Source organism: Canis aureus, chromosome 25, assembly GCF_053574225.1.
Source record: "Canis aureus isolate CA01 chromosome 25, VMU_Caureus_v.1.0, whole genome shotgun sequence".
Taxonomy (NCBI): Eukaryota; Metazoa; Chordata; class Mammalia; order Carnivora; family Canidae; genus Canis; species Canis aureus.
In genome coordinates, this window is record NC_135635.1 from 43,994,603 (window position 1) to 44,007,228 (window position 12,626).

The 12,626-nt window shown below is 38.8% G+C and overlaps 1 protein-coding gene across 14 annotated transcripts in view; it reads right to left on the reverse strand.

Moving 5' to 3' along the window:
- Positions 1 to 12,626, reverse strand: part of RAD52 (RAD52 DNA repair protein) — a 120,157-nt gene that overhangs the window by 4,380 nt on the left and 103,151 nt on the right. For 12 of the 14 annotated variants that reach the window (XM_077871616.1, XM_077871612.1, XM_077871617.1 and 9 more), the window contains 6 exons: positions 5,280 to 5,413; positions 4,599 to 4,639; positions 2,517 to 2,713; positions 2,193 to 2,335; positions 1,070 to 1,153; positions 495 to 683 (listed from right to left, as the gene is read on the reverse strand). In XM_077871616.1, coding sequence (XP_077727742.1) covers positions 495 to 683; positions 1,070 to 1,153; positions 2,193 to 2,335; positions 2,517 to 2,713; positions 4,599 to 4,639; positions 5,280 to 5,413 — 788 coding nt within the window. Of the gene's footprint in view, positions 1 to 494; positions 684 to 1,069; positions 1,154 to 2,074; positions 2,336 to 2,516; positions 2,714 to 4,598; positions 4,640 to 5,279; positions 5,414 to 12,626 lie in introns of those variants that run through there. The other 2 variants (XR_013364501.1, XM_077871619.1) reach the window with 2 other exon arrangements.

A 12,626-nucleotide genomic window follows, 5' to 3' on the forward strand; every position in this document is an offset into this window, starting at 1 on the left:
CTCTCTGTATCTCTCATGAATAAATAAATAAAATTAAATATATATAATTTAATATATATATATGTATATATATATATACACATATATATATATATGGCTGCTGTGATTTTCAAATGAGGAACAAACTGACCATGAATAATTTCTGATGTTAGTTAAAAACCCTAACATAAACAAAAAGGCTAAGAGTGAAAACTATTAGGGCAGATCACTCTATTAACACTAAACCAAGTTACAATAACCAAACGCAATGGAAACGCTCTCCATTCTGTCATGTAAGCTCCCTACTGCAAGCAAGGGTTACAAGGGCTACAGCTCTGGTCAGGACTGCAAAAGAAGGGTTCTGGCTCATAAGCCAGTTCTCTTTCATTTTCTCAGACTGCTGTTCCTCCAGCATACTATCACCCAACTTCTTAAAATGAAATGGCATTCTTCCTCTAAAATGCATAGAATTAAACCCAAGTTCTTTCAATTTTTGTCCCTAAACACATTACTACCTGTGATATCTTGGTTGATGCCGTGCAAGGGTCCAGACTTTGCTTGTGGATTCTGCTGGCAGAGGTTCCAGGTCACCACCTGGTTCTTCAGGACTGCGGTGTCAGGGATCTGGAGCGGCTCTGGTTTATACAAGGCCTTGGTATCACTCTCGCCTGCTTCTGGATCCACATCCCACATTCCAAGGCTGTCTGTGAGGACCAGGATCATGGGAAATGCAGAATCAAACAAGCATTCTCACACAAAGCACTGGTCATAGGAAATTCCACGTCACGAGTGGACTATGACAGATTCTGGGACTGCTCTGTCCCCCACCCAAAAGTACAGCAGAGCTTCTCTTAGGACAACAGAGGAGCTGAGTGTGTGCTAGCAGAACTGCCATCAGCCAGTTATGGGTCTTCTTTTGTCCCAAAACCTTCGGGGCCATAAAACAGATAAAAATGAGGATTTTTATGCCTCTTTTAAAATGTGTTAGTGACAAAAATAAATGAATAAATAAAAATTAAAAAACAAAATGTGTTAGTGACAACCAAAGGTGCATTTCGTAGGTACTCACTGTCATTCACGTGGCTCTTACCTGTAAGGAAGTCATTGTCCGTGGCTGGCTCCGAAACAGCAATCACAGGAGTGCTCTGCCTCTGAGGAGGTGCTGGCGGCGCTGCTACAGTTCCCACGCAAGCAGCGAGCGAGGAGCAAGACGAGGCAGCGAGGAGGAGCAAGGAGTGAGACAAATGCACACAATCACTGAACTGCAGGAGAGCCTCAGAAGTGCAAAGCCGCCTAGAGTTACACCGGCTCCTGGCACAGCCAGCAGCCAAGTCAAGCTTCCTGACTGCCCGTCCCTACCTGCAGATCTACAAGAGATCAGAAAGACTGTATTCTTTTTTTCTTCTCACCAAATTGGGGTTCATTTCTCCTTAACCAGCATATAAAATAGAGGGGTTGTGAGAAGCTCTCTGGTCCATTTTTTTACTTTTTAAAGCTATAACCCTTGTTCCAAAAAAATCTTAAGCAGAAATTCAGTATGTAAAACCAATAGAAACAGTGGCTCTGGTTGTGTGGTCAGGGTGGGGACACTCCGCACACCCTTCCCCACCAGGAGTTTCTGCAGTGGTCGGAAGCTCCAGGTCCAGAATAGATTAAGAACATGCCCAGCACAGTAAGATGTGTTTTCCCCCTACATTAATTTAAGCCTGTCGGTGCTGAGGGGAATACTAATGAGTTAACCCAAAGAAGGTCCTCTAAATCTTTATAATTCTTCGGGAGAAGCTAGACAAAGATCCCATTGGTCTGAGATAAGCCCTTTGTTTCTATTATCCGAGCAAGACTCCCCAGGAATCTGTCCCAGTACCACAGAGTCTAGACTCGAGTAAACCAAAGCTTAGGATGAAGCGTTATCTTCCAGGAAGTCTGCCTGATATTTGCAGACCACTTAGGCCTCCTAGCAGAGGTGGCCACGGTACCTGGAAGGGAGAAAAGTTCTATCCGCTGCAGTATCTAGTTCTAGATGATGTCAAGGCCTGTTGCCTTCCCTTAAAACAGAGCAGTGTCTTTTAAAATAGGATTTCGTTCTCTCAATCACCTAGACTCCTCTCCTGCGTGGAACCTGGGGCAAGTGCCATGGGGTTCCCGCTGGCCGGGGGTCGGGCAGGCCCCTTGGGACAGCTCCCCACCGCCTCCACTCCGTCCTTCTCACACACCCAGATTCTTCTTTTCAACTGACAAGGCAAGTAGTTGGGCTTGCTGCTGTTTCTCCATCTCCTCCCGGAACTTCTGCTGCAGCTGTTTCTGCCGGAGCTTCCGCTGGTATGTGGCATCGCTCTCCATGACAGAAGTCAGGCTCCTGCAGCACAAGAGCCACAAGGCAGGCATGAGGTCCTGAGCTAAGGGAGTAGTAACCCATGTGTGATTCCTGGGGTTGTGCACAGACCAACTGGCTGGCTCAGTGGGTAAAGAATGAAGGTCCCTTGGACCACCTGAGGAGGAAGAGTGGAAAGGGAGGAAACTGGGAACCGTGGCCTCACCGGGAGCTGCCAGCCTTCTCTTCCTGCACCACACAGGGGGGATCCTCTGAGAGGCTCAGTCTGGAAGGGGAGGTCACCTTCTGTGTTTTGGGGGGTCCCAGGACCACATTCTGCCGGCAGCTGCTATATCTTGCTTGTTCCACAGATGGTTCAAAATCTTGTCTCTTGGCTTTGGTTAAATCCACTTCAATAGGCAACTAAGAAGGGAAGAGAGGGGGTAAATAACCCTCCAGCTGCACTTCCCTCCCTTGTCCCAGCCTGACGACCTGGGTTCCTGGAGAGCATTATCTGACAGTCCTCATCCGTCACCCCTCTTGGTCCTCAGAAGCTGAGACAAAGGGGACACCTGGGTGGCTCAGCGTTTGAATGCCTGCATTTGGGTCAGGGCATGATCCCAGATTCCCGGGTTCGAGTCCCACATCAGGCTCCTTGCATGCAGCCTGCTTCTCCCTCTGCCTGTGTCTCTGTCTCTATGTCTCTCATGAATAAATAAATTAAATTTAAAAAAGCTGAGACAAAGGATCCACACTTCAACTAATATTTTTAATTACAAGAGAAGAAGTAAAACTATTTTTTACTTTACATCGTTCTGTATTAATAAGTTTTGATAAAAAGGGATCTTACTTTATGATTCAAGGCAAATGGTCTGTAAGCTCTAATTTGAATCCTTCATTGGCAGCTGGATCTGTCTGATGCTGTGGACTTTTTCTTTTTCATGGAAATGATCACACATAGTCTTTTTGGAGGCCTGCCCTTTCCCAGCCCTTTCTTCCAGGACCTCCCCCTAAAATACCCCATACCACTGAAGAAGCCTCAGGCTGCTATGGCACAGCTCAGTGTCCTTCAAAACACAGGAAGAGGAAAACCGGCAAAGCACGGATGTAAGCTGCTAGCCAAGGCCACAGGCAATCTCCCAACCTGGGGCCGTTCCTGCATCTCACCATCTGTGAGAACTAACACCAAATGAAAGCCAAACACAAAACAGTCCATACTGTTTGGTTCCCAGAAGTACAAAGAGTCTACACTAATCTATGTTGCTAAAAGTGGTTTCTTAGTTGCTTAGTAGTAAAGAGAAGGGGAGGACGACTTGGCAGTGACTGCAAGGGACACTACTGCGACTTCTAGGACACTGGTAAAGTTTTTTCTTGATTTAGATGCTAGTTAAGTGGATGTCTTCATCAAGCTGAACGTTTATGATGCATATACTTTTCTACATGTTTATAGGTACATTTTCATACTTCAATCAATTTTTATAGTACATGTGCTGCCGAAGCAAGCACAATTTTTATAAAGTACAATTTCATTTACATAAAGTTCTAAAACAAGAAAAAAAATCTACAAGGCTGGTGCACCTGGCTGGCTCAGTCGGTATAGCATCCAACTCTTTATCTCAGGGTTGTGAGTTTGAGCCCCACACTGAGTGTAGAGATTATTTTTTTAAAAAAGAAAGAAAGAAAGAAAGAAAAAAATCTATGAGGCTAAATAAAAGTCAGAATAAGGATGTCAGGACAATAGTTACTTTTCAAAGAAGTCAAGTAGTGAATGAGATGGTGCTGAGGGGTGCTGGTAATGGTAATTTTCTTATCTGGGAGATAAATAGCTCTGTTCACTTCTAAAAATTCATCAGGCTGTGACATTATGAATTACACAGTTTTCTGTGTATATGTTGCACTTCATTTTTTAAAATCTTGAAAAAAATAAAAGTGAAAAAGAAAAGGAGAAGGATGTTATCAGAATGGTAGACTCTGAAGCTCCAAGGTCCCCACCCCTTCTCCTATAGACACTGAGTTAACAACATACAGACTAGAGTACCTTTGTGAGCGCTCCAGTGACCAGCTGAGAAGCTATAGGACTCAGGCCAGCATAAAACCAAGACAAGATTCCAACAGAAGAGGTAGGAAAATTCATGGCATTTTGCATGCCCACTCATGCCTCTGCCCCTGCCCTCACCCAGCATAGAGCAATACAACCAGCAATACTTCCAATCCTGGGCTCTTCCACTGGGATGGAAACAAGAGTAAACTGTGCATCCAGTGTTGTAGTTTGTCTGGGGGCTGCCCAAGGCATTGGTTTTTGTCTCACCTGACTCAGCATGCTGATGGGGTCAGCAGAGTTTGAAAGCCCTAAAAACAGAGATGAGCACCAGAACACATTAGAGCTACAGTTACAAAGTGAGATGCCAGGAAGAGGGGAATCACAAAAGGTTTGAGCAGTACTAGAACCTCTAGCTGGGCTGACTGGTGAAGGTCTTCCCCTGCACCAAACCAATACATAAAGACTGGGACAGATGGCTGTTTTCTCAAAAAAACAAAACAAAACAAAACAAAACAAAAAAAAAAAAAAAAAGAAAAACAGGGAAATGTGGCCCAAAGGAACAAAATGAAACTCCAAAAAATGACCTTAAAAAAACCACAATCTATGAGCTAACAACAAATTTAAAATAACTGTCATAGGGGTACCTAGGTGGCTCAGTTGGTAGGGTGTCTGCCTTTGGCTCAGGTCATGATCCCAGAGTCCTGAGATCGAGCCCCATGTTGGGCTCCCTGCTCAGCCGGGAGTCTGCTTCTCCCTCTCCCTCCAGCTCCTACTGCTTGTGCTCTCTCTGTCAAATAAATAAAATCTTTAAAATACATAAATAAAATAAAATAACTGTCATAAAGACGCTCAATCAGTAAGAGAGAACACAGATAGCTAAATGAAACCAGGACAGTGATGCATGAATACCATGGAAGAATATTAACAAAATAACTGTCATAGGGGTACCTGGGTGGCTCAGTGGTTTGGCACCTGCCTTTGGCCCAGGGCACGATCCTGAAGTCCCGGGATCGAGTACCGCATTGGGCTCCTGGCATGGAGCCTGCTTCTCCCTCCTCCTGTGTCTCTGCCTCTCTCTGTGTCTATCATAAATAATAAATAAATAAATAAATAAATAAATAAATAAATAAATAAATAAATAAATAAATAAATATTTTTTAAAAGCTATAAAAAAGCAGCTAACAATATAAAAAAATTTTAAATATAATAACAGCTGAAAAATTCACTAGAGGGGTTTTACAGCAGACTTGATCTCACAGAAGAAAGAATCAGCAACATGGAAACAGGTTATTTGAAATCATCTCATCAGAGAAACAAAAAAAGAATGAAGAAACATGACAGAGCCTACAGGGCCTATAGGACACCTGTCACACTGTATACTAAAAGAGTCTCAGAAGAAGAAAAAGAGAAAGGGGCAGAAAGATTATCTAAAGAAATAATGGCCAATATCTGAGCAAAAGGAAGGATAAATTCAAGAAGCTCATAAAACTACTTCTAGAATAAACCCAAAGAGGCACACACCAAGGCACATTATAATCAAACTGCCAGGGATCCCTGGGTGGCGCAGCGGTTTGGCGCCTGCCTTTGGCCCAGGGTGCGATCCTGGAGACCCAGGATCGAATCCCACGTCGGGCTCCCGGTGCATGGAGCCTGCTTCTCCCTCTGCCTGTGTCTCTGCCTCTCTCTCTCTCTCTCTCTCTCTCTGTGTGACTATCATAAATTAAAAAAAAAAAAAAAAAAAATCAAACTGCCAGAAGTCAGAGACAGTACATTAATAACAGAATACCAGAAAGAGAAATTAACAAATCCATTTATAATTTCAACAAAAAGAATAAAACACTTTTAGCAACAAATGAACCAAGGAGGTAAAATACCTGTATAGTGAAAACTGTAAGACACTGATGAAAGAAACTGAAGAATAAATAGAAACATATTCCATGCTGTGGACTGGAAGAATTAATATAGAATGTCCAAACAAACCAAAACAATCTATAGATTCAGGACAATTCCTATCAAAATTCCAATGGCATTTTCTACAGAAATAGAACAAACAATATTAAATTTGTCATGAATCACAAAAGACCCCAAATAGTCGAAGCCAACTTGAGAACAAAGCTGAAGGCATCCTGCTACCTGATTTCAAACTGTATTAAAAAGCTATTGTAATCAAAACAGTGTGGTACTGACATAAATACAGACACCTAGAATAATGGAACAGAATAGAGAGCTCAGAAATAACCCATGTTTATACAATCAGCAAATTTATGACAAAGAAGCCAAGAAAGTACAATGTAGAAAGGACAATCTCTTCAATAAATAAATGTTGGGAAAACTGGACAGTATATGCTAATGAATGAAACTAGACCACTATCTGACACAATGCAGAAATATACTCAAAATGAAGAACAGACTTGAGTGTAAGACTTGAAACCATAAAACTCCTAGAAGAAAACACAGGAGATAAGCCCTTAATATTGGTTTTGGTGATGACTTTTTGGATCTGACACCAAAGCAAAGCCAACAAAAGCAAAAATAAACAAGCGTGACTACATCAAACTAAAATGCTTCTGCAGAGCAACAGAAACTATAAACATGAGAAAGTAACCTAGTGAATGGGATGAAATATTTGTAAATGATAGGGAGTTAATCCCAAAATATGTAAAGAACTCACAACTCAATAGCGCAAAAAAAAAAAAAAAAAAAAAAAAAAAACCTAAATAATTTCTTTCTTAAAAATGGGCATTTTTCCAAAGATACACAAATGGTCAACAGATGTTTGAAAGGATGTTCAACATCACCAATCATCAGGGAAAGACAAATCAAAACCAAAATGAGATACCACTTCACACCTGTCAAAATGGCAATTATCAAAAAAAAAAAAAAAAAAAAAAAAAGCGTTGGCAAGGATGTAGAGAAAGATGAACCCTTATGCACTGCTGGTGGGAATACAAACTGGTATAGCCACTGTGGAAAACAGTATGGAGGGTCCTCAAATAATTAAAAATAGAACTACCATGTGATCCATCAATTCCACGTCTGGGTATTTATCCAAAGAAAACAAAACTACTAACTCAGAAAGATAACTGCACCCCATGTCCACTGCAGCATTATTGCATTATTTACAATAGCCAAAGTATGGAAATAACCTAAGTGTCCAACCATGGATGAATGGATAAAGAAAATGTAATAAATATGCATTGGAATATTATTCAGCCATAAAGAAGAAGGAATTCTTGCTATTTTCCACAATGTGGATGCACCTTGAGGGCATTATGCTACTGAAGTGAGACAGAGAAAGACAAACACTGTATCATCTCACTTACATGTGGAATCTCATGGGGGAGAGGGAGCTCATAGGTACAGAGAACAGATCAGTAGTTGCCAGGAACAGGCAGGTGGCAGGCAAAATAGGAGGTGGGAGGGTGTATGAAAAAGCACAAACTTCCAGTTATAAAATAAGTCATGGGAATATAATGCACAGCATAGTGACTAAAGTTAATAATACTGTATATTTGAAAATTGCTAAAAGAGTAAATCTTAAAAGTTATCATTTAAAAAAGAACTGTAGGTATGGTGACAGATGTTATCTAGACTTATTATGTTGGTAATTTAATAATCTATCAAATATCAAATTATGCTGTATCCTAAAACTAAAATAATGTTATATTCAATTATATCTCAATTTTTAAAAAGTCAAAGACAAAAAGAAATCTTGAAAGCAGCAAGAGAAAAACAAATTATCACATAAAAGAGAGCCTCCATAAGATTATTAGGTTTCTCCTTATTGGCCAGAACAGAGTGGGATGAAATATTCAAAGTGCTGAAAGAAAAAGACTCAGTCAAGAATACTGTATCCAGCAAAACTATCTTTCAAAAATAGAGAAATTAAGACTATTATAAAAACAAAACCAGAGGGAGTACCATTTCTTGCAGAGAAAGAAATGGTAAAAGGAGTTCTTCAAACTGAAACAAAAGGATGCTAGACACCAACACAAAGCTATATGAAAAATAATAAATTCTCCAGTAAATATAGTAGCCTATATTATTGTACTTTTGATGCACAGAATTTTTTTTTTATTCATTCATGAGAGACACACAGAGAGAGGCAGAGACACAGGCAGAGGGAGAAGCAGGCTCCCCATAGGGAGCCTGATGCAGAACTCGATCCCAAGACCCCAGGATCATGACCTGAGCCAAAGGCAGACACTCAACCACTGAGCCACCCAGGTGCTCCATGAATATAGAATTTTTAAAAACAATTACAATTTAAAAAAAATCACAGTTTTTATAACAGCAAATCTCGGATACGGGGTATATAATATATAAAGATGTAACATCAATGAGATAAAGTGGAACAGGGGTGGAGTTGTAAAGGAATAGAGTTGTTGTATGCAACTGAACTTATCAAGTTAGAATGCTACAACTTTAAGATGTTTTAAAATTGCAATGATAACCACAAGGGAAATAGCTATAGAATATACACAAAAGGAAATAAGAAGGGAATCAAATCATGTCACTACCCAAAAGTCAATAGAACACAAATGAAGGCAGTAAGAGGGAAAGGAGGAACAAAAAAGCTACAAAATACAGAAAACAATAAAATGGCAATAGTAAGTCCTTCCCTATCAATACTTCAAATGTAAATGGATTAAACACCCCAATCAAGTGACAGATTGGCTAGTCAGATTTAAAAAAACAAGATACAACTATATACTTCTTATGAGAGACTCACTTTATATCTAAGGACACATGGTAAAGGTGAAAGGATGAAAAAAGATATTCCATATAACTGATACAAAAAACGAGCAAGGCAGGTTATACTAATACCAGACAAAACAGACTTTAAGTCAAAAACTGTTACAAGAGACAAAGGTGGACATTATATAACGATTAAAGGGTCAATTCACTGAATAGGTATAACAATTATAAATCTTTGTGTGCCAAACACCAGAGCTCCTAAATACATAAAGGAAACTGACAGAACTGGAAGGAGAAATAAATAGCAACACAATACAATAATAGTAGGAGTTGTCAAATTGTACTTCCAATAGTGGGTAGAATAACCAAATAGGAGATCAATAAGGAAATAGAGGATTTGAACATTATAAAGCCAGCTGGACCTAACAGACATATACCCAATACTACCCAAAAACAGAATATAAGTTCTTCTCAATATACATGAAATATTCTCTAGGAGAGACCACATGTTAGGCAACAAAACAAGTCTTAACCAGTTGAAGAATACAGAAATCATACAAAAGTATGCTTACTGATCACAGTGGAATGAAACCAGAAATCAATAGCAGAAGAAAAAAGTGGAAAATCCACAAACATGTGTAAATTAAACAGTACACTCTTAACCAGTGGGTCAAAGAACAAGTCACAGGGGAAATTAGAAAATATCTTGAGACAATGAAAATGAAACACAACATATCAAAACTTATGGTTTGCAGCAAAAGCAGTGCTAACAGAAAAGTTTATAGCTGACATAAGCTAGTGATAAAATGAAATAAAGCTTGAGCAGAGATACATGACATACAGAATAGAAAAGCAATAGACAAAAAACTGACAAAACTAAGAATTAGGGGATCCCTGGGTGGCTCAGCGGTTTGGCGCCTGCCTTTGGCCTGGGGCGCGATCCTGGAGTCCCGGGATCGAGTCCCACGTCGGGCTCCTAGCATGGAACCTGCTTCTCCCTTCTCCTGGGTCTCTGCCTGTCTCTCTCTCTCTCTATCATAAATAAATAAATAAATAAATAAATAAATAAATAAATAAATAAATAAATCTTAAAGAAAAGAAATGAAACAAAACTAAGAATTAGGTTTTTTTTAACTTTTTTAAAAAGATCAACAAAATTGATAAACCCTTAGCTAGATTAACTAAGGAAAAAAGGGAGAAGACTCAAATAACTAAAATCAGAAAGTAGGGACATTATAACAAATGCCACAGAAATAAGATTATTTCTTATAATTTCTTATACAACAAATCAGACAACCTAGAAGAAATGGACAAATTCCTAGAAACATACAACCTTCCCAGACTTAAACATGAAGAAGCAAATACCTGAAGAGATCAGTAACTAGTTAAGAGATTAAATCACTAGTCCAAAACCTACCAACAATAAAGCCCAGAACTAGATGGCTTCGTGGGACAATTCTACCAAACATTTAAAGAATTAACACCAGTACTCAAACTCTTCCAAAAGCTAAAGCAGAGGAACATTTCCAATTCATTTTGTAAGACCAAAGTCAAACAATGACACTACATACATTGATCATGATGAGCACTGAGTAATATATAGAATTGTTGAATCGACTATATCATACCCCTGAAACTAATATAACACTGCATATTAACTAGACTGGAACTAAAATAAGAAACTTAATAAAACCAAAACAAAACAAAACCAATGACACTACAAGAAGGGAAAAAAAAAAAAAAAACTGTGAGAAAACTATAGAACAATATAACTATAGAACAATATCCTTGATGAATATTGATACAAAGATCTGGGGGCACCTGGGTGGCCCAGTTGGATAAGCGGCTGACTCTTGATTTCAGCTCAGGTCATGATCTCAGGGTCATGGGACTGAGCTCCAGGTCATCGGACACCATGCTTAGCAAGGAGTCTGCTTCTTTCCCTCTGCCCCTCTCCTGGCTCATGCATATGCACTCTTTCTCTCTCTCAAATAAATAAATAAATCTTAAAAAAAAAAAAAAAAAAGACCCTCCAAATACTAGCATACTGAATTCAATAGCACCTTAAAAGAATTATATACCACAACCAAGGGGGATTTATTCATAGGAGGCAAAGATGGTTCAACTCCACAAATCAATCAATGTGATATACCAGAGTAACACGAAGAAGGAACAAAAGCACATGGTAATCTCTATTAATGCAGAAAAAGCATTCAATTAAGACTCAATACCTTTTCATGATAAAAATATTCAACAAACTAGAAATAGAAGGAATATACCTCAACATAATAAAGGCCATATATGAAAAGCCCACAGCTAACATCATACTCAATGGTGAAAGACTGAAAGCTTTTCTATAATATAAGGAATGAGGCAAGGATGCCCACTCTCACAACTTATACTCAGCATACTGGAAGTCCTAGCCAGAGCAATTCAGCAAGAAAAAGAAATAAAAGGAATCCAAAGTGGAAAAGAAAAGTATCTCTAGATGTAGATTACATGATCTCATATGCAGAAAAACCTAAAGACTACAAAAAAATTGTTAGAATAAACAAATTCAGCAAAATTGAAGGATACAAAAATCAATACACAAAAATTAGTTCTGTCTATATACTAGTAATGAACAACCCAAAAAGAAAATGAAGAAAACAATCCATTTATAATAGCATCAAAAAGAATAAAATACTCAGGAATAAACCTAACCAAGAATGGGAAAGACCTGTACACAGAAAACTACAAAACACTGCTGAAAGTAATTAAAGAAGCCACAAATAAATGGAAAGACATCCCATGTTCATAAATTGGAAGACTTGACATGGTTAAGAGGCCTACTGATTCAACACAAACCCTATCAAATTCTCATAGCATCATTTGCATAAACAAAAAAATTCACCCTAAAATTTCATATAGAACCTCAAAAGACTTCAAATAATGAAAACAGTATTGAAAAAGAACAAAATTAAAGGACTCATACCTTCTGATTTCAAAACATACTGCAAAGATACAGTGATCAAAATGGTATGATACTGCCATAAATAAAGACACAGTCCATTGGAATAGAGAATCCAGACATAAAACTTTGCATATATGATCAAGTGAGTATCAGCAAGTGTGCCAAGACCACTCAATGAGGTAAAGGAAAGTCTTTTCAACAAATGATGCTGGAAAAAAAAAAAAAAAAAAACAAATGATGCTGGGAAAACTGGATATCCACATGCAAAAGAATGAAGTTAGACAACATAAACAAAAATAAATTCAAGCCAGATTAAAGACCTCAAACCATAAAACTCATAGAAGAAAAGTTAGGGGAAAAGCTTCAGGACATTGGATTTGACAATGATTTCTTACATATGACACCAAAACCACAGGCAACCAAAGCAAAAAATATACAAATGGGACAATGTCAAACTTAAACACTTTAAATGCAACCTATGAAATAGAAAAATTTGCAATCCTGTCTCTGAAAAGGGGTTAATATTCAGAATATATACAGAATTCCTATAACCCAATAACAATAAACTAGATAGCCCATTTAAAAAAAAAATGGGCAAGGGCAGCCCTGGTGGCTCAGCGGTTTAGCGCCGCCTGCAGCCCAGG